Source organism: Bombyx mandarina, chromosome 20 (assembly GCF_030267445.1).
Source record: "Bombyx mandarina strain Sakado chromosome 20, ASM3026744v2".
NCBI classification, from domain to species: domain Eukaryota; kingdom Metazoa; phylum Arthropoda; class Insecta; order Lepidoptera; family Bombycidae; genus Bombyx; species Bombyx mandarina.
Window position 1 is genome coordinate 10008916 of NC_143226.1, and position 27219 is coordinate 10036134.

General features: G+C 37.1%; 1 protein-coding gene across 1 annotated transcript; it reads right to left on the reverse strand.

Moving 5' to 3' along the window:
- Positions 1 to 303: 303 nt before the first annotated feature.
- On the reverse strand, positions 304 to 27164 carry Fatp3 (Fatty acid transport protein 3). Its single transcript, XM_028173650.2, has 12 exons — positions 26985 to 27164; positions 22608 to 22874; positions 17060 to 17210; positions 16173 to 16410; positions 13512 to 13743; positions 13012 to 13213; positions 12259 to 12451; positions 11599 to 11677; positions 10892 to 10965; positions 9311 to 9506; positions 1900 to 1990; positions 304 to 1056 (listed from the first exon to the last, which is right to left on the reverse strand). Exons 2-12 carry the CDS (start codon positions 22820 to 22822, stop codon positions 745 to 747), a joined length of 1983 nt encoding a protein of 660 aa, XP_028029451.2. The 5' UTR covers positions 22823 to 22874; positions 26985 to 27164; the 3' UTR covers positions 304 to 744.
- Positions 27165 to 27219: the final 55 nt, after the last annotated feature.

Consider the following 27219-nt stretch of genomic DNA (forward strand, 5'->3'; position numbering starts at 1 on the left):
ATCCATTCATTACTTTTTTTATTGCCTTTGTAGAGGCAGACGAGCATACGGCCCACAAGATGGTGAGTGTTTACCGTCGCCCATGGACTTCAGCAATGCCAGGAGCAGAGCCAAGCCGCTGCCTACCTACTGCAGTATTATTGAGACAGCTAATATTTTTAGAAAAATACACGTCTTTCAATACTTTGACGGATACCCAAGCTCACGGCTCACCAGTTGTTAAATATTTACCGGAGCCCATAGACATCAGAACGTGAATACTTAAAAGATGAGGTCAAAATCAAGCATATATAAAAATAATAATTAAGACGCATCTTTCATTTATTTCAATAACCAACAAAATGAACATATTATCTTAATCATAATATTTAAATAACGTTAGATCAATAGTCTTTTACGAACACACACAGCCTAATTACAAAAAAAAAATGGTGTGCATGCACATGCAAGAAGTGAAACATCTTTTGCGGTGTGCAGTATTGTGGTTATCTTTATTTATCATCCTTAAATCAAATTTATCTTGTAATAGGGAATGCTGTGTATAAGAGAAACGACCTAGCTTGCTTTCTCCCTCTCTCCAAAGTCAAGTGGATCGCGAGACGCTTTTTCTATTTTCTCGCTCTCGCTCGTCCTAATTTGTATATTTTCTCTCGAGCCGTAACGAATCTGTCGCTAGTCAAATTTTACTCTCAACGCGCCTAAAGAAGTTTCACTTCAATAATAGGAAGTCAAAGGACTCCGCTATCACAGCCTAATATTACCTATAACGATATCTTCATACATTTTTTGTGTTAAAGGCACGTATTCCCCTAACTTCTGATCTAAGAAGTAAAGGGGATCCTTACAGACGTTCACGTTATAAGCTACTTCCATTAGCTCTTTCTTTTTTAGTTTAAACGTGGCTGTTAACGGAGTTTGGGGGAGGATTCTCAGAAAGAGCGGCCGAGCGTAGACCGGCAGGGAGGTCTTGAGTCCTTTTGATAATGCAGCTATGTCTATATTGTGATCCGGGTCAGCTAGTGCCGCCATACCAGCTTTGCCTTCGGTGTTCGGTATCTGTTAAGGAAGTTTAGCAGATATTGTTATGGGAAACAATGTTTTTGGGTAGAAGGTACCGGAAAACCGCATAGATGCTTCAGCTTGTAGAATGGTATCGATAATATTATCAAACGATTTGTGAATGTAAATGAACCGGCTTTAAATATTTTTTAGGGCTATAGACATTTTATTGTGAATCCAACCAACCACTTTGAAATTTAAGTTTGAAGGTTCTCTCGCCCTCCAAATCGGAAGGTGAGAGTTTTGGGTCAAAATAGCCAGATAGTACTTTTTTGGGTAATATGCTTATGTTTCATTTAAATATGCAAAGATTAAAGGGTTTAATAAAGTGATTTTCTTTATAATTTTTTTGTTGGTCTAGTGCTCAATAATCCATTTCATCATGGAATGCTGCTCCGGTTTTTAATCCGTGTTGTTGAAGATAGTTATTCCTGTTAGGTCTGTTTTCTGTGCTCGTAAAAAAGGAGAGGGAAATCTCGAGGTCATCGACATTGGAACGTTCGTTCTTTTTTTTTTATTGCTTAGATTGGTGGACGAGCTCACAGCCCACCTGGTGTTAAGTGGTTACTGGAGCCCACAGACATCTACGACGTAAATGCGCCACCCACCTTGAGATATAAGTTCTAAGGTTTCAATTTAGTTACAACGGCTGCCCCACCCACCTTGAGATATAAGTTCTAAGGTTTCAATTTAGTTACAACGGCTGCCCCACCCTTCATACTGAAACGCATTACTGCTTCACGGTAGAAATAGGCGGGGCGGTAGTACCTACCCGCGCGGACTCACAAGAGGTCCTACCACCAGTAAATTCGTTCGTAATTAAAGAACTGTTCGACTTACTGTAACGCCATAGACAATAGCATCCTTTAGTCCAACTAGATTGCTAATAACCCCCTCAACCTCTGCAGTCGAAACGTTTTCGCCGCGCCATCTGGAAGGCAACGCATAAACAATTTGAGTTCCTATTTAATTAGCTAAGTTGAGTTGAGCCCATCAGATTTTCCTAGTAGACGCCGTCATCCATCAAGAGATGAGGTCTAAATCTCCATCGTCTTGTATAAAGGCTGATAAAGGCTTCAAACCAGAACGCTTGAATGTTTTTTTTTAAAACCTAAGCTGATAGTCTAGAGAGATTATAATAGGTGAGCTCACGGTGCTCAAATCTGACGATGTTGCTAACACGAACCCTAGCAAGAGCCGTGCTTCGCAAAATCTACCACCAGTTCGGAAACGCGACCCACTGAGAAGATCCGGCGAGAAACTCAGTGGGCTGTATCTATGGGTTAATGTACTCGCCGAACCCTTCGCCGTAAGCGACGGATTCGACGAGAACGAACAGTGAAAATGAACTACATCTTGTTACCACGAGCTCACAGTACGCCATATAACTAGAAATCATGCAATTTCATTTTTTCTGTTCAATTCCTGTCACGCGACGCGTAAATACTTCTTCAAGAAGTGGCAATTTTACAGCGACACACCGACACTCCTGGCTATATCGCGCTGACTCCGGCCGGTTTCCAGCATTGTGAGGATTCTGGTGCATTCTTCAGTTATAAGCAACATGATTACAGATTACAGGATTATAATAAATATTGAACACTATCAATATGGTTTATTTACCCCCTTAAATGACATATTAGAAATAAAAGCAAAATCAAATGCAGTAATTTCGTGGTTCCATTTTCGAAAGTTTTCCTGTTTCAAATTAGATTTTTTTATGATACAACCTTGGAGTAACTAAGAAGTTTTAATACCTCAATTATTTAAAGAGTATTTAATTGTCTACTAAACACAATTTATTTGAAGAAGCTAGCTTTCTCAGTTTCCGAGGTTTATAGGTTTTTTTACGTGACCCGGATTCATTGCTCTCGAGTTGCTCTCGAGTCTTAGTAAATCTTATCAATCGAGCTTAGTCGGAAACGTCGAGTAGTTCACTAGGGTAAGGTCGACACAGCGATGGCAACACTAGCTTCCGACGGTTTGACGTTTGATGTTTGAGATATTTTACGATACGGTACGGTAGTACGGTTAGCCCACTAAGTTTCTCGCCGGATCTTCTCAGTGGGTTGAGTTTCCGATCCGGTGGTAGATTCTGCGGAGCACTGTTCTTGCTAGTGCCAGTGTTAGCAACACTCCGGTTTGAGCTCCGTGAGCTCAACTACATGTTAGGGTGGCATATAGCATAGGTAGAAAAAAAAAGGTAGTACGGACCGCCATCATTCTGTATTAGAGCACTATCCGAACGGTTATTACTTGGTCACGTGCATCGATATAATGAACTGTCCTCGTTTCTCGACCAATCTCGATCTATCTGTAGGCTTAGTGCGAGTTTCAAAAATCGAATCGAATGACTCGCATCGAGTGTACGCTCTTCACGGTGAAACGTGCGGAGCTCTGAGTGCGAGTTACTCGATTTGCAGGACGTTTATTCATCTTTAGAAGCAATAATTTTTTCTTTTATGTTGGTAGCATGCAAGTTTTTTTTTAAGGCGTTTAATTGAAATGCCAAGCTTTCTAACGATATTTATAATTAGTCGGGTAATGGGTAATGTACCTGTGCTTAGTGCGAGTTTTTTTAATTACTCAGTCGATGTTAATGTTATGTTTAATTTGTGTGAGTTTGTATCAGTGCCACCTAGTGGTAAGCTTATGAATCTCATTTTGTGGGAGAGAGAAGGTTTGTTTATGTTGCTGTCTCATGTATCGAATAGCTTTACCGAAGTGAGCCTCTCGATTATTGTATGTGCGAGTGCGAGTTACAAATTAATGGATTTTGAGAGTATTTCTTCACTTTCAAGCAAGTTAAGTAGTCACTAAAAATTTTGCCGTGAAACCAATACAATATCAAGATTTTTTCTTTCGTTTTTAATAATAATGTTGTTTTTTAAGGTTTTATCTATTCTAATGGTTTATACACATATATTTTTTCGGTTAGAAAATTTTATAGACGTCTAGCTAGTTGTAAATACATATTAATTATTTGCTTTTTCATTTAATTCTTATTAAATCATTGCTTTTTTTTAAAGAGTTGTTTGATGAGAGAGAGAGAGCGAGATAGAGTTGTTTTTTTTTTATTGCTTAGATGGATGGAAGAGCTCACAGCCCACCTGATGTTAAGTGGTTACTGGAGCCCATAGACATCTACAACGTAAATGCGCCACCCACCTCGAGATATAAGTTCTAAGGTCTCAGTATAGTTACAACGGCTACCCCACCCTTCGAACCGAAACGCATTATTGCTTCACGGCGGAAATAGGCGGGGTGGTGGTACCTACCCGTGTGGACTCCCAAGAGGTCCTACCACCAGTGAAAGAGTATTCTTTATTGTACACAAAATGAATAAATATTGTGAAACATTTTTTCTTGGTCTTATCGCTAAGAGTGATCTCTTCCAGACAACCATTAGATGGGCAAGAATAATTTCGAAATGAATTGCACACTGTGTATCTATCTATTATAGAAATATATACACACACGCCCATACACACGCGTACACACACACACACACACGCGCGCGCAATATACATATTTACAGGTACATACGTACAGATTTATATTTATAAATTATATAGAAATTTGAACAATGTAATAATAATTTTGCTTCTTTACACATTTATAAATAAGGATGGATGCTCGTAATAATTTTAGTATATTTGGGCCACCTAATGAAGATCATCAACACTATTACCGTAAATACAATCATTTTATAAACGTTCAACGGGTAAATGATTAAACCTATGTAAAACATAATTTCTTTAATTAAAAAAAGCTGAAATAATTACCTATTCCAAGATTAATTATGTTAAGTATGTCTAAATATGTAATTACAATTAAATAAATTCTATAATAAACTTCTAATTCTAATACTTCTATTAAAGTTACTAAAAAAATATGTTTATGCTGGGCAGTTTTCGTGTATTTTAAAGGTTACGCCATTACGGCAAAGTTTGTTTACGAAATTGCACCCTTAGAATGGAAGTGGTATAACTAAAAAATTTAAGATTAGTTTTATATTTCAAAACACTTATGTATTATTATTAAGAACCTACATTTTAAGTAGGTAATACGTGCAGCAAAAATGTTAGACTCCTTTTCACGAAAATTGCGCGGACGGAGAAGTATGAAATTTCCCACACTCATAGAGAATATAGAGAAGTAGTGCAGATTGCTATTTTTTTTTTTTATTGTGCATAAACAATATAAAAATAAACTAAATGAATAAAAAACCCTTACACACATTACCATGTATTTGACACACACACACGCACACACACATGCATTTATACTTTTTTTGTTTATTGATTTATCAATCTGTGGTCAAATTGAGAATAGATTAATATTTTTTGTCTTTAATATTATTTTTCTATAATGTAGCCTTGGCGACATAGAGCAATGATTATTATAGAAATGATGATAATAGAAAGGTGACAATAGAACTATAATAATGTTCAAACTTAAAATTTAAATAAATTATGGTCAAATTTCGACCACTGGACTACCATTAGTAGATAATAATAAAATCATTTATTGCCTTTCACACAGATTTAGATTATTACAGGCAGCCTACAAGGAAACAACAAAAAAACAAAACACTATTATATCATTTCTGGCAAGCAGCTCAACATTTGCACTTGTATATTATTAATAGGAATTTTATTAAGAATATTGACAATTTATGAGGAATTTGACAAGTACGGATTAGTTATAGATATATGTAGTTACATATTGTAAATTAAATTAGTTTTATAAGTGCAATAAAAAATAATTTAAATGATAAAGCCATACCTTTTTCCAATGTGACGATTAGAGGGTATCCTATTATTCTTTTCTATATTATTCTATCAGCTTATAAAATTAAACAGTCTCTTTTAGTCTAGAAAAGGACAAAGTACTCTTTCTGTCTTTTTCAAATAAAATGGCATGCCTTAAAGTGTTTAAACCGAAAAACTAAAAAAATACAATTATTGTATTACAATATTGAAGTTTACCAGAAACTAAGAATTTTGGGTTGAGCCACTTTAATTCTAAAGGTACAAAATAGTATTGAACACGTGACATTACCCGAATAATTTTGAAAGTAGTTGGTTCCCATTAAAATGCTGTTAAAATGCGTTGTATTTCATTTAGACGGTCTAATGCCAAAACATCACGTGCTACCAATATACGAGAAATGATATTATTGCTGCTCTCGGTGAATAAACGCCCTGCGAAGCGAGTAGCATATCTCAACTCACACTCACAATTCTTCATTTTTCACCGTATAGAACGTAAACTCGATTTGATTTTGATTTATTCATTTACAATAGAACAACTAGGAATAAAAGATGAAAAGACATTTTGGAGGGACCGCGAGGAGCTAAATTGTGTGAATTGTTTTATTTTGTCTATTTAATGTTTCTTAGTTAATGCGTATTTAATATTTCTTCGTGTATAAGTGTAATTTTGAGACCGTCCTGGCCTAAAGGTTAAGGCGTCCGGTGTATTCGTATCTTGCAATGCACCGGTGTTCTAATCCCGCCGGCGGGTATCAATTTTTCTAATGAAATACGTACTTATCAAATGTTTACGATTGACTTTCACTGTAAAGGAATAGCATCATGTAATAAAAATCAAACCCGCAAAATTAATTTTTGTAATTACTGGTGGTAGGACGTCTTGTGAGTCCGCACGGGTAGGTATCACCACCCTGCCTATTTTTGCCGTGAAGCAGTAATGCGTTTCGGTTTGAAGGGTGGGACAACCGTTGTAACTATACTGAGACCTTAGAACTAATATCTCAAGGTGGGAGGCGGCATTTGCGTTGTAGATGTCTAAGGGCTCCAGTAACCACTTAAGATTAGGTGGGCCGGGAGCTCGTCCACCCATCTGTGCAATAACAAAGTAACGTGGGTTTATTAACTGTTTAGTATCTGTGAAAGTGCGAAAATTTAAAAAAATTAAACAAAACCGCTGGACGTAGCTTCTCGAAGTCTTCGAAAAGGTCCACTGAAAAAAATCTCAGTATATAATCAGCATTTTGCAGAGATTATATTTTATCCCATATTATCTGATCTCATTTCATTTCATTCCATGCCAATTGATTAATGCTTCAAATTTAATGCTTCAATTTCACTCCATATTATCATTTTTCATAAAAAAAGATTAGGCTCTATAGCATGATATTTTTGCCTCTCTAGTTGGAAAAATAAAACTACTAAAGAAATACTCGATCGAAACGTTAAAATCCACTAATTTGTAACACGCACTCGCACAAATGTCATTCGTAGTACTCATTTCGGTAAAATTACTCGGTTACGAGATCACAACGTTAATATGAACTCGCACTCACAAAATAACACCGAGTACGTTTGCCGCTAGGGGCGCTGTTCCAATTGCATACAAATTTGAGCAAACTGGCTCGCTAGTGAGAACGTTACAAAACTCGCACTAAGCACACTGTTCTATCATTAGTGATTATCTGTTAAATTGTTTGCTACAGTGAAAATAAACGTTTGTATTGATTGTCCAAGCTGTTATTTTGAGTTTTAAACGATGTGTGATCAACCTCATAACGAGTCAACCTACTCCGCTCCTTTGTATATAACTAGTACTATTAACTGTCTGTGATAATGTGCATCGATCAATATTTTTAAGCTATTGAATGGCTTTTATCGCGGGCTTCAAGCGCGGCGACCGAATCAAGAAATTCCGTAACGAAAATAAAACCTAACATCGCCCCCCACTGTAGTAGCTCGCGTTCAACACATTCACACGTGGCGCTTGTGTAGTGTTTGTGAATAAGCACGCGGTGTGACGTCGCACTGCGTGCGCATCATGAAAGGTCTGCCCATCTCTCTCTCACGCGTTCTAGCTTATGAGTGTGAAGGGGACAGTTAATGTTTACTTTTGTTAATGTTTATAAATATAGCGTGGTCTTATTTAATTATTATTGTTTTAATATTAAATTATTATTGTCTAATTATAATTGCATAAGTTGATAAAAAATGCTATGCTTTACCGCGGCAGTCCCCGAGTGCTACACGTGTTTTTGTTTGAAGGGGTATTCCCTCGAAGTGGTCACATTTTCAAATCGAAATGATGCATCACACTTGAAGTAGGTTTGTGTTTTTTTTGTATCAGTCACTGGGTCATTGACAGAGCTTATCGACTAACTTTAGCGTTTCAAGGTCGCAGATAAGCGGTGCTGTGACCGATAAGCATACAATGTTGTAACTACAATAAATATGTGGATATTTTTTAGGAAGCGTTTTAGTACACTAATGAATTCTTCAATAGCGCTGCTCTGCTTTTTGAATTTGGTTTTCATTTTTTTAATGATTTTAGGTTCTTTGAGTAAAAGCCTCTTTCACGTTTTATAATTGGAAATAATTAAGTGAAGTTTATTAACAATTTCATAAGAACGGTGCTTTATTATATGATTTGATAACACAAATAATCTATCTATATAATATATAAAAATTAATTGCTGTTCGTTAGTCTCGCTAAAACTCGAGAACGGCTGGACCGATTTGGCTAATTTTGGTTTTGAATTATTTGTGGAAGTCCAGAGAAGGTTTAAAAGGTAGATAAATATGAAAATGCTCGGAATTAAATAAAAATAACAATTTTGTTTTTACTTTGATGTGTCCCCCGTCGGACGAATTCCTTTTGTTTGTTTTAAGTTTATTTTATACAAAAGCTTAGGACTTTTATTTATCAATTGAGGCACTACGAAGTCTGCCGAGTCAGCTAGTTGGAAAATAAATAAGTGAAGCTCATTAGCAATATCATAGGACCAGTGCAAATTTATTATATGATTTAATATCACCAATAAGAATGTTATAATAATAGAAAGTATAAAAAAATAATTGAATTTGTTCAAAAGAAACAGAGTGCCTTAGATAGCATTTGTTTTTATATTCAACTATATAGCTGTACCCGTCCGCTTAGTTGGGTATTTAAAATTAACATCATTATTTCTCACCCCCATAAAGATTCTTATCATTAACGCCCTCGCAACTGGTGTAAGGAGTTCAACACTAATATAAATATTAGCCTATCCATTAATTACATGTATTTTCTACATAGATACCATGTTTCAAGTCAATCGGATGCATGGTTTAGTAGTTATAACGGAACATCCGTAAAAACCACTGTAGATTTATATATTAGTATAGACAAGGCGAAACGTGGATTTGGATTATTTCTAGAAGATTTTTCTTTTTACACAAAATAGGTACTAGGTAATCATAGCTTGGGAGGAGCTTACCGGAACGTGTCTCCGGTCCGATCCTTGAAATAAAAGTAGCCATAGTGATCCATCACTAGAATGTCTCCAGTGTTGAAGTAGCAATCGCCTTCGATCCTCACGTTGCGGACCATCTTCTTTTCGGAAGCAGTCTTGTCAGCGTAGCCAGCGAACGTCAGAATGGCTTTCTTTGGATCAATTTTTCCTAACAACAATCCTGGAATCGAAAACGTCTTTTAATTCCAACCTTTAATCATATCAGTCAATTTTAAGCCTTTTTTATTGCTTAGATGGGCGGACGAGCTCACAGCCCATCTGGTGTTAAGAGGTTACTGGGGCCCATAGACATCTACAACGTAAATGCGCCCCCCACCTTGAGATATAAGTTCTAAGGTCTCAGTGTAGTTACAACGGCTACCCCATTTTTCAAACCGAAACGCATTACTGCTTCACGGCAGAAATAGGCAGGGTGGTGGTACCTACTCGTGCGGACTCACCAGACGTCCTACCACCAGTAATTACGCAAATTATAATTTTGCGGATTTGATTTTTATTACACAATGTTATTCTTTCACCGTGGAAGTCAATCGTGAACATTTGTTAAGTACGTATTTCATTAGAGAAATTGGTACCCGCCTGCGGGATTCGAACACCGGTGCATCACTAGACACGAATGCACCGGACGTCTTATCCTTTAGGCCACGACGACTTCAGCCAACGATAAAAAGTGTGTATGTGTTCGAAGCATGCTTAAAAGCGCACACTAAGAGATTAATAGGTTTGTGATGAAACAGAAAATACTATCTAGTAGGGTATGGTAATAGTTCTCCTGTTATGACGATAATTCCCCTCAAATTATCATAACTATCCGGAATTTTTAATCGACTTCAAAAAAGGAGGAGGTTCTCAATTCGAATGTATGTTTTTTTTTGTTTGTTACCTCATAGCTTTTGACTAGGAGAATCGATTTTGATGATCCTTTTTTTATTAGAAGCTGACGTTCCCATTTCAATTTAATCCAGTTCTGATAATGGTATCCATGAGAAAACCATATGTCTTAAATTTGCATTAAGTACGTGCGCGACAAATAGATGAATAACTCAATAAAACGCCAAACGATTTAAATGATTATTGTTTTAGTGTATATTAATTTGTTTTGGAATATCTGTTTTTTTTCTATTTGAAGTCGGTTTTTGTTACAGTATGTCTATTTACAATTTTATTATTATATCTAGAAGGTAATTATATTTTTATTTTCATCTTACGTTTCTAAATGTAACTAATACTACAATCTCAAAATATTTTATGAAATCAATTTCTTCAGTGATCGCTAACTAGTTGCTCACAAAGATTTTATAGATGACTAGCCGTACTCGACCTCTTCGCTGAGCATTTAAAATTAACAGTTATTGTCATTATTATTAGGGAGGGAGTCCAACACTCATATAAATATTAGCCTATCCATTAAGTACATATATTTTCTACATGGATACCCAGTTTCAAGTCAATCGGATGCGTGGTTCATTAGCTATTATAACGGAACATCCGTAAGAGCCACTGTAGATTTATATATTAGTACAGATATAATATAACATTACGTACCAGGTTCATGTGGTCCACAAGTTATACAACGTCCATTGTCGTCTCTCAGTATTTCACCAGTTATTTCGTCACACCTTAAATCGTTAACTGTGCTCGTTAATTTTAATTAACCAAATAACAAAAAAAAAAGTTTAAAAAAACTAACAAAATACGCTTTTTTTAAAAATCCAAGTAACAAATAGAAAATAAATTTTAATAAATTTGAATTAAAAATTGCGTAAGAAAAAATGATTTTAATGTAAAAAAAAGCGTGGGGTGTTTTTCAGTATATTACCAAACCCTTCTACTCATATCTGTTTATAAAATATAAAAAAGCGTGGGGTGCATGGTATCAGTTATAACTGATACCATGCACCCCACGCTTTTTTACAATAAAATATTTTTTTTCTTACACTATTTTTAATTCAAATTTATTAAAATTTATTTTCTATTGTTTAGTTGGATTTTCTATATAAGTGTGTTTTGTTAGTTTTTTTAAACTATTACTCAATTTTCATTTTTTAGTTGAATTTCAATTTTTTCAATTTTGTTTTAGATATTGAATTGTCATCAATCCTTAACACGTATACCAAATTTCTAGCTAATCCGACGTTTTGAAGGGGGTCAAAATCATGTTCAAAGATTCCGTTACATACTGACATACATACGTCTGAAACTAACAAAAGCGTATTAAAAAAAAATAATTGTAGACAACAAAAAAAACTTACCTAACTAGTGTTAAAGGGTATATTGAAGAGACCAGTCTGCTCAAAAAACCGATCGCGCCGACTTTGTTATCCAAATTAACTGAAAATATCAGGAATAGGTTTAATAATATATAATTTAATAATCACTAGGGCAGCATTTTTACCGATGGTAGGACGTCTTGTGAGTCCGCCCGGGTGGGTAACACCACCCTTTTTTTTGCTTAAATGGGCGGACGAGCTCACAGCCCACCCGCTATTAAGTGGTTACTGGAGCCCATAGACATCTACAACGTAAATGCGCCACCCACCTTGAAATATAAGTTCTAATGTCTCATGTATAGTTACAACGGCTGCCCCGCCCTTCAAACCGAAACGCATTACTGCTTCACGGCAGATATAATATATAATAGGCAGGGTGGTGGAACCTACCCGTGCGGACTCACAAGAGGTCCTACCACCAGTAATAAAGGCTACCTATTTCTGCCGTGAAGCAGTAATGCGTTTCCGCTTGAAGGACAGGGCAGCCGTTGTACTGTTAAAACTGAGACCTTAGAACTCACGTCTCAAGGTGGGTGCGGGATTTACTTTGTAGATGTCTATGGGTTCCGGTAACTAATTGACACCAGGTAGGTCATGAGCTCATCCACCCATCTACTACCCAGTAGAAAACGAATTACTCACTGAGATTGCTGTTTCCTTCTGTGGCTCCGTAGAATTCTAAAACTCTGCCTACTCCGAAACGATCAACGAACTCTTGCCAGATCTGCGGCCTTAGTCCGTTGCCGAAGATAACCTTAACTTTATGCGCCTTATCGCTAGGACCAGCGGGAACAGAGAGCAAATAACGGCATATTTCACCAATGTACTGTGCCGCCTGAAACAAAAAATCTGTTTTTATAAAATAGTTTCATAAAATCAAACTTACAGCACAGATAAAATTAATTTATAGATAGATATTGGACAGTCAAGATAAAAGAAAAGAGAATCGGTTGGCAAGAAATAAGAAATTGGTATTAAAGTTATTATTTCTCATTTAAAAACATATTATATTATTCTTATATTTCTTAAATAACCCTAATATAAAGCTAATCGATAGCTGCTAAATAAAAAACAAATTTTAGATGGCAGAGGAGAAAATAGTTTTTGAGTTATCCTTAATACTTCCAATTTGTTTGATTTCGACTACATTGTTCTACATAAGACTTCGTTTTATTTTGTTGAAGCCGGGTTTTTATTTGTTAAAATTTTGAATTATATCAATTACATTTCTTGCTCATCTTCTTCTTGCCTTTCTTCCACATGTCGGCTCGACGCTGCGTGTCTTCTTTTTCTCTGCACTCACACTCTTCTCTCGTATATTTTCTTTCACACAGTCGATCTAATTATTTTAATGAAAATTCCTTCCAAACAAAAATAAATATTACTCCAACTTACAGTGCATCCATGCTTCGCTGCATCACTCCAATAGTTGGAAGCTGAGAATTTCCGTCTCAGTACCACGGTGCAGCCTTGGGTTATTGCTTGCCCAGCCCCTAGGACCCCACCAGCCGTGTGGTGCAACGGTAGTGGATCGTACACCACGTCCGCCGGAGAAAGTCGAGCTGATGTAAATACTCCTAGAGGGATTAGGAGAAATCTGAAAGGAAATCGGTGGATTATTGTACAACGGCCATCTGATTTATAATTAATGAAATCAAATAAATTCCAAATAAGAATCATCGCCAGCGTTTGAAGATCTTTTCGTACCAGGGAATTTTACTAAGCAGATATAGTGCTCAAGATAAATGCCTTTTATTTAATGCCTTGTCTAGTGGTGCGTGGTGCAACAAGAATTTGATTCTCTTCCCTGGTATGACGTTCAAGTCTCAAATTCCATGAAAGCTTTAATTGGAGGAACTGCGACAATATTTTGAGTGGACAATCATTAGGTATACCTGATATTTGTTATAATGGCCGCTTTAGGAAACCCAGTCGTTCCGCTAGTGTAAATATACAATAAGGTGTCTCTTGGATTTGTTGGCACTATAGGAAAAGTTTCAGAGGACATTTCCTCTAGCTCAGCGGCTAATGGCACTGTATCTTGTAAGACTGTAGTGCCGTCTCTCTCTGGCGAATTGAATTGAAAGAGAGGCATGTCATGAATTTCGCTCTGAATTTCTTTTATAGCTGAAACAAAGAAGTTATTAATTGAATATATAAATAATTCAACCAGTTTCGGTTAAACCAAAGTCTGCGTCTGTTTTTAAATGCGAATAAATTAACATAAGTTGGAGTAGAATTTATTTTCGCGCCAACATGAAATGCCTTTTTGCCTCAAATAAAACGTTTATAATTTATGGCGTTTTGCGGCCACAGCTCACATTAAATATTGCTAAAACACACCCAACTGCGTGTGGTCACCCTCACTTATCAGCTTTGCCATTGCTATTATCGAGGTCTTACAGTTTAGGACTATTTACAAATTTCGCTGGAAGAATAGAATTACACTTTAATTTTAAGTCACTTTTCGTCACTTTAGTTTTAATTACGCCAGCAATGCATTTTAAACAGTTGACGATAAACGTCTTTGTAATAAAATTAAAAATTTTAATGTCACCTTCAAAGGCTTACAGTAACTGGTACAGAATTTTTGTTTTTATAAATACAATTAAATACAAACAATTTAAACTCGAAATTAAAATAAATGGCTACATAAATTCACGGGCTAGATAGCTTTAAGCAGTTACCATAGTTTTTGGATTATCGACTTCGAAATTTTAATTGTATTGTTGTGAAATTTTAATCGTATTTTATTTAATTGCATTATTACTGGTGGTAGGACCTCTTGTGAGTCCGCACGGGTAGGTACCACTGCCCTGCTTATTTCTGCCGTGAAGCAGTAATGCCTTTCGGTTTGAAGGGTGGGGCAGCCGTTGTAACTGTACTGAGACCTTAGAACTTATATCTCAAGGTGGGCGGCGCATTTACGTTGTAGATGTCTATGGGCTCCAGTAACCACTTAACACCAGGTGGGCATGTAAGCAATAAAAAGTATATATATAAGTATATTGTAACAGCTGTTGTATCTTCCGAACTGGAATGTACGTCTGCTTTGCGGGAGGCAAATGCGAAATAGCTGATTCCCCTATTTTTAGGGGAGAGACTGAGCCTCAGACGAGGTCCCCGCGGCTAGGGGGCGTGCGAGGTATGTGGGATTGGACAATTCGATAATGGACGATGTAGGGAGCGGACCGCAGGTTCAAGGATAGTATTTAAGGCCATACCCGCTCTCACTATACCTACGCCCTGCCAAATGTAAATCAAGTTTTTTTTTTCTATATACGTGCGTTGTAATTTAATGAGTTTTTTTTAATGATTGAGAGATTACTGGTGGCCCGGAGGCCTTTCCAGTTTCACCAGGACAGGTGGGCGAGCAAAGGAGGGGTGGGATTTGCTAACAGCTGCCCGAGCGCCTCCGCCTTCGGAGACCTTACAACTCAAGAGCAGCTGCTTCGCAAATAAATCTACTACCGGATCGGAATCGCGACCCACTGAGAAGATCACGATTTGGGCAGTTTTTTTTTTTTGTTTTTTAATGCTTAGATGGGTGAGCAAGCTCATAGCCTACCTGGTGTTAAGTACTTAGGAGCCCATAGACATCCACAACGTAAATGCGCCGCCTACCTTGAGATATAAGTTCTAAGGTCTCAAGTATAGTTACAACGGCTGCCCCACCCTTCAAGCCGAAACGCATGACTGCTTCACGGCCGAAATAGACAGGGCGGTGGTACCTACCCGTGCGGACTCACAAGATATCCTACCACCAGTAATAGTAGTCAGCGGCGGCAACAATAAGGCGATTATTAAATTTAATGAGGTGCAAATTAACCAACCGTTGTCACATAGGTCGCAGACATAAAATGACTTTTTTTATTTATTGCTTTTACGGTTTTTGTCGAATCATCATATTCATTTTTCATTTCTTTTATTTCATGTTTCGAATGCTGTATGGTTTTAAAGTCGTCGTGGCCTGCGGAATAAGACGGCCGGTGCATTCGTATTTAGCGATGCGACTGTGCCGATGTTTGAATCCCAAAAGCAGTTACCAATTTCGGCTGACGAAATACGTACTTAACAAAAGTTCACGAATTCCTTCCACGGTGAAGGAATAGCACCGTGCAATAAAAATCAAGCCCTCAAAAATTAAAATTTGCGTTATTAATAGTGGCAAGGCAAGTTTTGAAGGGTGAGGGTAAAAAAGAGCCGATGTACTTAAAAACTGATACTTAAAACTCATGTCTCAAAGTAGGTGACAACAATTACACTGTTGATGATTATGGGCCCTGGTAACCACTTAAAGTCAGGTCTACTCCTCTCTTTAACAATAATAATAAAATAGTAATCATAGAATATTGGAGTTCTAAAGTCAGTCCACAACCTGCGGTAAGTGGGCATCTTGTCCGCTCCCCACAGTAATAACAAAAGATCTAGAGGGTTCATAAATATTAAAAAGATTAAAAAAGCATTTGACTGTGAAGTTTACAAAATCTTTTACAGAAAAAAAATACACAAGAACAGTACTAAGTACTGGGTCATCATAAACATTAAGAACTTACCGTCCGCCATTTCATCGCCAAATACGACAGCTTTGCATCCAACTATTCTCAAGCAGTGAATCAATTGTTGACCTCTTAGATTTGTATTCACTAATGCAGTCGTGACCTTCATTTTAGCTAAACCTAGCCACACAAAGATGTATTCTGGTTGTGTCTCCATGAATAGAGCTATTACCTCACCGCTTTTGAAGCCTTGACGTTTGAAGTACCAGGCTATGCGGTTACTAAAGTCTTCTCCCTAAAAAAATTAAAAATAAATACAGCTCACGCTCAAGTTTAGGAACTATCCTTTATACATGAAGATCAATAAACTAGCAACCTTTTCCTTAATTGCTATAGCTAAACAGGCGATTTCGAGGCCCATCTGATTTATAAGTGGATACCGAAGTTCATAGATATCACAACGTGAATGCCTTTAACGACCTCAAAATATGACGTCAACATCTCAAACCTCAATTTTCCGTGCGTGACCACATGTGATCTAATGAGCTCTAAAAGAGTCTTCTCGATTAGGAAATTTATTACCAGGTGGGCCGAATGTTGGCTTGCCTTCGAGGATTTTTAAAATAATAGTTTAAATCCTATGACTCTGTAGAATCTTATGTATCTAAGTAGAATTTTAAGCATGATGAATACCAATTAGGCCTTGAATACCGATAATACCTTTTCTAATCAACGCTATCCTTAGTTATCTACGTTCCTACATTAGATAATAATATGACATACAACCGATGTAAAAATTTGGCTCAAAAGTGAAACATACTTTTTTAGTTTTGAGATCACAAAGACTTAGGGAGGTTTTGTTAGATTTGTCAACGGTGTACGATTGATTTATAAAACCCCTTGTTTAGGATGTTAAAAGATTACATCTTGCGGCCAATATTTACCTGACGAAAGGTGAGAGCCCTGTCCCCCATGATAAAAGCCTTCTTTTCCGGATACAGCTTCGCTATTTCCGCCCACCTTGACACCACTGACTGGCCTTGTTTTTCCCAACGCCATATCCTGAACATTGTCGCTAACAGTACCCTTAGACCTCTGAAAGAATACATACCTACCGTAAGTTTATTTAAAACTAGCGACCCGCCCTCGCTTCGCTTCGGAAACTGTAATTTATTATTGATTTCTCCACAATTTAATGGATGTTATTATGCATATAAACCTTCCTCTTCAATTACTCTATCTACTAAAAAAAACCGCATCAAAATCCGTTGCGTAGTTTTAAAGATTTAAGCATCCATAGGGATATAGGGACAGAGAAAGCGACTTTGTTGATTTATACTATGTAGTGATGAGAAAGCAGAAACACAAAGTTGAAGTTTAAGTGTATTCTTTTTACGGTTTTGTTTTTAAAAAACAAATGAAATCTTTGAATTTGATTATTGCACTTGGATTAATCACGTTGATGTTTCTTCAGTCCCTCACACTTCAAACCGAAACGCATTACCGCTTATAAGACGTCTAACTACCAGTTATTATTTATGAAATGGTGAATACCATTGATGTTAAGGCAGGGCACATTTTCTCGAAGCAAATCGCATCGGAAAACGTAGCGTTGGCCTTCCACGTCGGAGACCAACGACCTGCTAGAGGTCGCGGGAACCTGCTCGAATGTGGGCTGTATAGGACCGGTCATTATGACGTAACTTGGGAGAAGTCTAAGTCCAGCAGTGGACGTCTGTGGGCTGATGATGATGATGAATCACCGGGATCAGCACGGCCGAACAAAATAAAACCGAATAAGTCTTTAATATTAAATTTCCTCAACTACCAGGCAATCATAAATTCACAAGAAGTAACCACTCAATGTACGTATGTCGGCTGGAGCCAATCATTCAATAAATAATACAATTATACTTAGGGGACATCGCGTTATATTATTTACTGCTATAATAAGGCATGTACAGTAAATCAAACAATGGCAATTTGTCACATTATTAAATCATTTGCGTAATTATGCACGTCTTTTTACAGTTTCATACTAAATCAAGATTCAAGGCAGAATAGTAATTAGCTAAAATACTAATTGTAATCTAATAATTAGACTTGCAGCCTAGTATGTTGGTATTTTCAGTCCAATATAAATGTACTATGTACATATTATTATATTTTTATGCCTAATTAATTTGTTAAATTATTATATAATGTGTAAATAGGTATATGATTTTATATGTATGAGGATAATTATACAAATATGGAAATTATATATTTTGATTATGATATTACGAGATAATATATACGGCGTTGCATGTATGTGTATGAATATATACTGTGTGTGTTTGTATACATATGAACACATATATTATTATTATTTTTTCTATTTTTCTCAAAAAGGAATGCACCCACCGCAGGACTCTCTACACCACTCTTGGTTGGATGGTAGAGAATGACTTGCCTAAAATAAAAATAAAATTGCAGATATTCGAAGCTTACCACTATAAGAATTGATTCCACACTAGTGGTCTCCCGGTAGTCGATATTCGACTATAATTATTTGAAATTATAAGTTTGAACACTGTTACAGTTTTTTTTACTACAGTTCTCGCTCTATGGTACTTAAAAATCGACTAAGCATGAATAGGTTCTCCTTATTACATAAAATTTGTTTGGTCTGTGGTACAAAAATTTTTCAAGTTCGTAGACTTTTTGGCGGGAAACCAAGGAGTGAAGTTGTGTGATTTGTTTTGTCTATTTAGTGTTTCTGCAGGTTTAAATTTGTAATGTCGGATGTTTATTAACTGTTTAATATCTGTGAAAGTGCACAAATGTGGGAAAATGAAACAAAGCCGCTGGACGTCACTTCTCGGGATCCTCCAAAAAGTCTACTGAAAAAATCTCAGTAAATGACCACCATTTTACTGAGATTATATTTCATCCCATATCATCTCGTCTCATTTCATTTAATTTCATCACAGTTGATTAATGTCTCAAATTAATCATCTTCATTTCATTTTATATTATCATTTTTCATAAAAATAAGAATATAAATTAAAATAAGACATAACCTAAAGGTCTTAGTTACCAGGTCATAAAATCCCTTATAAAATTTTTTTTTTTCAATTTTGTTGATTTACTTGGTGACAATTTCAAACAGTGTTTCCCGCGAACTAGTTTGTCGTGCAGCAATTAATTGTTTTATTATTGGTTAGAGACTATTTGTTATACTTCTTTAAACACAGATTTCGCAAAGACTACTCTATAGACAAACATTATTAATTTATTCCCAATTTGACCACATACTTTAAACAATAACAAAAGTTTTACAATAAGCAAAGAGTTTAAATATACATGTGTTGTGTCAACTACATGATACTGGTGGTAGGACCACTTGTGAGTCCGCACGGGTAGGTACCACCGCCCCGCCTATTTCTGCCGTGAAGCAGTAATGCGTTTCGGTTTGAAGGGTGGGGCAGCCGTTTTAACTATACTGAGATCTTAGAACTTATATCTCAAGGTGCGTGGCGCATTTACATTGTAGATGTCTATGGGTTCCAGTAACCACTTAACACCAGGTGGGCTGTGAGCTCGTCCACACATCTAGGCAATAAAAAAAATAAAAAACAAAAAGTGAGTCTAATGAGTGTAATGTTTCTTTTTATTGATTCAATGTGTTTATTATGCACAATTAAAAAACTAATACCATCTGCACTCCTTTTCTATATTCCTTATAAGTGTAGGAAATTTCATACTCCTCCGTCCGCGCAATTTTCGTAAAAAGGGGTACAAAGTTTTTGCTTCACGCATTAATACATAGATACTGCGTTAAAATAACAGAGAGAACATATCCCCCGGTACTCAGAGCACCTATTACAGTGCCATTAGGTACCAGGCGCTCATCAGAGACCAAGGTCCAACCAGCAATTGCCGGCGACACCTTGCGTCCTACAATAGATCTATCAACTGTATCCGGCGTTCAGACTGTCGTTAATGCGGCATGGAATATTACAGTTAGGAATAATGGACCTACATTGAATTTAGACAGGATATATAGACTACAATTTATTGACAATGTACGTCCGTACGCATTTCAAGCGATCATCATAATTTATTTTGGTATAAAATATGTATATCTTTTTTTGTTTGGATGAGCGTAGAAGTCACACAGTTACAGCCAAAGTTATAAGACAAATTACTTAAATTATAAAAAAAAGGTTTCATTTTTATAAAAAAGTTTTAATAAAACGTGTATGTGTTTATTAACTATATAATAATTAATAAAGGAGTAACATTAACAAAAACGATGAACATATGTATTAAATAGTAAATTAATAATATTAAAATAATATTAATGATATTATGCCCCGCCTTCCATCCCCAGGGGAGGGGGAGGGCGGAAGTCCGGCGATTTCCTCCTGCCCAAAAAAAAAAAAAACGTGTATGTATGTGTGTGTATATGTATATGTCAATCGATAGGTACATCGCGTGTAATTTGTTTCCAATTGATTCTTGTCCAACTGTTGGTTGTCTGGAAGGGAAAGCTCTACTGCTTCGTGGCAGAAATAGGCAGGGTGGTGTTACCTACCCGCGCGAGCTCACAAGACGTCTAACCACCGACGTTTCTTTTTGTTATTATTGATTGCAGTATGGTATTCAGGTCATACAAAAAATTTAAATTATTGGTTAAACAAACAGTTGATATTAATAGAAGGAGTACAGTATATATGTACATACGTAATATATATAATTTTATTTAATTCAAATTAATTCCCATTAAAGCGAACGAATTTTTTAAGACACTTAAAAATCAAAATTTACAAAAAAAATTAAAAAAGATATGAATTTATTTCTCTCAATTTCCTATAATCGTGGGACGACTTTCTTGAATATAGTTGACGACCGTGATCTTTTGAACAAAAACTACGTAATTAATTTTGTTTCATATTAAAATTGATTTAATTTTGCAAATGAATAAAACTATTTAAATATTTTTAAATTAATTTCAAAATACACACACACACACACATTCTCTCTGTTTCATATTATTAATAGATAGATATAGTAGGTAAAGTAATGAAGACAGTCCATCGATACCAGGATAACAAAGGTCAGAAGAGGTGTCAAGTGTCTGAGACACGAACCACTCATTCATCGCGACCCTAGTACAAATACCGCCGCGGTGCCGAAGTCCGCTATTCAACGGACATTGTTTGTAAACCATCGGACATTCATCCGACACGTAAATGAAAAATAATATCTTTAAAGTAGTCTTGTTTTAAAACAACGGCTCGTATGCGCTGTCCACTATAAAAATATTTTTTTACAGATTATCACAACTCTACAAAAAAAAATTCATTATTAAAATTTGTCCTAACGTTTTTACTAGGTTTTTCCGGTTAATTAATCATAAATACGAAAATAAAATACCTTTTTTTGGTATAAGCTTTGCTTTTGTGATAGTTATAGTAATAATACTCATTTTTCAATTTTTTTATAAATTTTAATTAATTTTAATACTTTCAAAAAAAGAACCGCGCTATGAGAGTGGGTTTATTTATTTATTTATTGTTTATTTATTTATTATTTATTTACTGTTTATTTATTTACGTTTACACAGTGCCACTGGATGGCACTCGAGTCATAAACAAAGATCAGGTGTTTTGTACAAGCCCAGAAAAACTTAAAATGTCTCCGAAAGTGTAATTAGTGTAAATACGATGCTGATGCATTTTGTTTCATATGTGGTCAATTTATTAAAGTTCAAAAGCAAACTGTTTCATGCCATGTATTTTTTCTTCGTCTAATTACGATCTAAAATATCGAAATTTTATGCTTTGCAATCAAGTCAAATTTGGTGTTGACCCGTGTTATTTTGGCTAGTACAACAACAGATTCATAGTTTTTTTTATTTATTGATTCACACGTTAATTTCAATCGCTAATCGACAACAGAATTCGGAAGGCACTTGAAACACGCTAATTGTAACTTTATTTGTGTATATTACATCAATTTTGCCATATATCTGGCTTTTTCTTTCTTCACACAGACCAAAGCTTGAAGCTGTAATGTGTAAAATACCGCAAAATTGTTTCTCATGGGAAATTTTCAGAATGATGGTACCAACATGATGGCTGATACACAACTAAAATAAAAATTTGCGACCATCATTTTATTACAAGATGCGATTAAATCGTATCGAAAAATAAACTGTCCAAACAATTTGAGCAACTCCTGAGCAATCTCAACACTCGATGTGATTATTATAATCTAACCGGGGCAACATAAAAACAAATAACTAAACAGGATTTAAATTATAATTTGCGTAATTACTGGTGGTAGGACCTCTTTGTGTGTCCAGACGTGTAGCAGTAATGCGTTTCGGTTCGAAGGGTGGGGCAGCCTTCGTAACTATACTTGAGACCTTACCATTTACGTTGTAGATGTCCATGGGCTCGTCCACCCAGCTAAGAAAAAAAAATGAAAAAAAAGAATACTCACAGAAAATCCCTCTTGTGCGTCTTCTTCCAAAGGTAAATCCATTGGTATCTATCACCGGTTAATAGATACGCTCCCAGCGTCGCAACAGCGCTCATCATGGTCGGGGAGCCGCGTAGAAGCCATCCCAGTCCAGCTGTTGTCAGCGCTATGGACGTGAGGATAATCCCCTTACACCGCTCGGCCTCTTCAAATCGAACCCCTCTCTTCTCTGACATCCTGGTACTTGAGATTCTATTTGATCTGGTGCATATCTTTTACACCCGAATTCTAAAAGTGCAAAGTTAAGTTTTTATAAGCAGCATATTTTTTTTTATAAGAATGTTTTAGGGCCCTACCGCACTAAACGACTCCCCTGCACTCTTACACCCGACGTCCGATCTTTGTCCGGGGTCAGAATCCGGTCAGAGTAGGGAGTTCCCGCGGTCAACACCACAACCAGACACGCGGCGCCACCCCGAGGACGCCCGACCGACGGGTCGTCAAGGCGATAGTTGACGACCAACGACGTCGGTCTCCGCGGTACGGCGGCCCTACCAGACCGCCCGGACGATACCGCTGGTGTTCCGGGATACCCCGCTGGGCCAGAACTAGCCTGCCGGGTCGGAACGCGATACACCGCCGAACGGGAACTTACATAGCTAACCTAAGCTTTGTGAATTTACTGACTTCGGCTTGACAACAACGACGGCAGCCGTAGCTGAATTAAAAAAACTCGAGACTAAGCCGCAAAAATAGTTATAATAATATCTGCGAATCATCAAAATCGAAGAAAATATTTTAATGTTTTATAACTTAAAAAAAAACCATTTTTATTATTAAGCAGTGTTCCAAACCAATCCGCGGGTGTTCGAATTTTTACCACGGCAACACGGGTCGCGATTTGACGGTGCCTTCGCGATTTGACATCTGTATCTTTGTGTTGTTTCTCGAACAGGACGATACCCGCATATGTGACGATCTACGGTAACGGTTTTCATTATCACTAATCCTTATCCATTCCGTCCCTAAACCCTTCTCCCTAAGTGATACGGCGTGAGACGACGAGGTCATCGGTTCCGGTGAGTGATTAGATTATATTTTGTTAAAATAGTACATACGGCGCCGCGGATCGCGGCACACGTTCGACGGGCACTTCGTGTTGATTTACGGAGCCCTAGGCTGCCACGAGGGCGCTGGGTTTGGATCGAACAAACAGAACATTTGTAAAGTTTATACCAATTTACAATTATGCTATAGCTTAGATCAGTACAATTAATTTCGTTATTTCCGATCTGGGGGTAGATTCTGCGGAGCACTGCTCTTGCTAGGGCCAGTGTTAGCAACGTCCTCAGGTTAGAGATCCGTGAGTTAACTTACTCGCTCAGTGAATCTAACATGACCACTCGAGGTTACTAAAATAGGTAGGGAAAAAAATCGGTTTTCTGTAAATTCGGTTTACTGACGATAGTTGAACGTGACAACGTCATAAGAAAATACTGATGGAATGGTTTCATTTTTCAATTATCGCAATTAACGTTGCTATAACCAATTGATACCACATTCACTTTTCACTCAACTTCATACTTAACGAAAACATGTAAATGTATTATTGTATTGCAGCTGTCCACGCGGATGCATCGCTCACTCAAATAGGAGAGAGACAGATGTCAAACGCTGCCGAACGCGGAGGCCGATTGTGCCTCTTTGTCGCTCGTTGCGCGCTCTCGCTTGCACTTAAAGCCTTAAATGGAACGCCTCAGAGCGAGGTAACGCCGCATGAGTCATGTATTTTCGTACGTGCAGCCTGCTCCATCGAATTATAAGACGTTGTCACGTCAAAAAAATGAAAAAAAATTTCGTTATTACTAGGCTGTGTTAATATTCTCATTTCTACGAAGACAAAGTCCGACATCGGTATTTGTCGACATAGTAATAAATTCTGATAAAGTGACAGATAAATTTGTAAGCCTTACTACTTGATAATGTCTAGAGTAGCTTCGTGGTCAAGCGTTATCTCAATCAATGCGAGGATATAATATATTAACATTGTTATTATCACGACAGTTGCTTTTTTATTGCCTTTGACTAGCAGACGGTGCTGTTAGGGCGAATTGCAAACCTACAAAGGTATATTCATCCTACCTAATCCTTTTTTTCCGGGCCGGGGGCTTAACCTCCTACGAGGTACCCGCGCGTAAGGGGCGCGCGGGGTATGTGGGACTCAACAATCTGCAGGTGTGGAGAGCAGACCGCGGGCCAAAGGAATTTTAGGGCCCACCCACTAAACGACTCCCCTGCACTCTTACACCCGACGTCCGATCCCCTCCGAGGCCAGAACCCGGATGAGGTAGGGGGGTTACCACGGTCAACACTACAACCAGACAGCGCGGCTCACCCCAAGGACGCCCAGCCGACGGAGTCTTCGAGGCGATCCTTCCTAATCCTGCCATATACATATATATCCTGCCTGATACAGTTATGATACTGATACCGTTTGGAAAGGTAGGACAATCATTACATAACAGATGAGAGTTTAACCTCATCTGTTATGTAATGGTTATCAAAGATACTTATCGTGTAGTTTCGCAAATGGCCGGGATCTCCAAATAACCAAATTATTCTTTAGACAGCCAATGGAAGGTCTTTTTTTTAGTACAAACATATTTTATGTGACTAATTAAAAATTATATCCTCAACGGTTACAGAGATATCAAATACATTAGAACCAATGTCTTGAATTGAACTGAACAAGTTCCAATTGAAATCTTAGATGTTCGACTCCATGCCTCCGATGTCCGAAAATAATTCCGTGTACTTTCAGACATACTTCACTGATAATAAAATTAAGTTATATTAAAAGAAAGCAGAAGACAAGTAAGGTACTTTTTACTGGTGGTAGGACCTCTTGTGAGTCTGCGTGGGTAGGTACCACCACCCTGCTTATTTCTGCCGTGAAGCAATAATGCATTTCGGTTTGAAGAGTCGGGCAGCCGTTGTAACTATACTGAGACCTTAGAACTTATATCTCAAGGTGGGTGGCGTATTTACGTTGTAGGTGTCTATGAGCTTCAGTAACCACTTAACACCAGGTGCGCTGTGAGCTCGTCCACCCATCAAAGCAATAAAAATAAATAAATAAAAACTCAATTATTTTTATATGTTTCTTCAAACAGCAAATGGTTGAACCGCTTTATGTGTCAACTTTATAGTTTAAATGGATCGAAATGGGGCTTAAATGGATCGCCGCGGAGCGTCCTTAGAGTATTTTAAATGACACATCCTGACAACGACCTTTCATCCGAACCGGATTCGGTTAAGCGGTCGCCAGGCGATTTGGCCATCAGTACCGCCATTTTACCTAAAAAAATATTATTGTCCACTTCTGAGGCGACAGTCTTAATAAAATAAATTTAATAAAAAAAAACAATCTAATATCCAACCTAACCTAATGTTCTAATCTTCAGAAACTAAAAATATTGTTGTAGTTAAAAAAATCAGTTGATATTAAAGAAAATAGCATTGAAAGATTGCATTACATAGATCGATAGATAGATAGACGAAGTCATAGATCAAGTAAACAAAATCTTAGTAAAGTTAATAATATTCTCTGGTACATTTCGGATTTGGATTTGATATTGGGGTCATATGACCCCAATGGGGGGTTTACCCTATCTAGTTTGTTATTGTCATCAATAGACAGAAGAGCTCGCGGTTCAACCAGTATTAAGGGATTACCAGAGTTCGTAGACAGCACAGTAGGCAGCGGCTTGGCTCTGCCCCTAGCATTGTTGAAGTCCATGGGCAACGGTATCCACTCACCATCAGGTGGGCCGTATGCTCGTCTGCATACAATGGCAATAAAAAAACCCAGTTCAAACGTGGATAGGCACTTTAAGACATGGAATCGAAATTCCAACCCTAACAAGCCTAACTAGCTTGAACCGATCCTTGAAACCGCTACGCATGATTGATTCAGCAAAAATAGGCCGAAATCATTATACGATAGATGATTTATAATTAGCATTAACATCTACACTAAATTCTTTCTGTGGGTGTTCTTTGATTTTACGATCAGAAATAAAAATAATGTTTGGTGATGTGCAGGAACTAGCGACCCTAATGGAACTCAGGGATTCGCCCAAACTATTGCAGATTTAACTCGATAATTAACATAGAATCAGCCAGTGCGAAAGCAGTTATATTTCTCGATTTAAAATTCACAACCTATTATGTAAACAGCTAAAATGCACCAGTGTCTCTTAAATTTTGTTTATTATTCTTATGCAGCTGTGACATCTTATGTCTCGCAGTGGGGATGTAGTTCTTTCTACGACAATTTGGTTTGAGACAATACGAAGTTGATTGGTGAGAGATAAATAAAGCAAAAGACTGACTTACCTCGAGACAAATAAACAATGTGCTAGTTTTAACGTTACGATAGCTATTTTTGAATAGCTATTAACGACACGTTGTATCCGTTATAAATACGATAGTGAACTGAGTTGTTTGGCCCGCCGCCGCCTGACCGTGGCACGACATACGGACGGGTGTAGCAGCTCTTACACTAATGAATTGATAGATATTGTGTCTAGGGACGTTCGTAAAATAACAGATATTAAAACGTAACTGGTAT

What these genes read in the sequence shown, in the direction of transcription:
- Fatp3 (XM_028173650.2), bottom strand. Translation starts at nt 22,822, where the DNA reads ATGTCAGAGAAGAGAGGGGTTCGATTTGAAGAGGCCGAGCGGTGTAAG. An exon ending in GGGCTCTCACCTTTCGTCAG is followed by an intron (nt 16,411 to 17,059) that starts GTAAATATTGGC and finishes TAATTTTTTTAG; the next exon opens with GGAGAAGACTTTAGTAACCG. An exon ending in CTATTGTCTATGGCGTTACA is followed by an intron (nt 1,057 to 1,899) that starts GTAAGTCGAACA and finishes CTTCCTTAACAG; the next exon opens with ATACCGAACACCGAAGGCAA.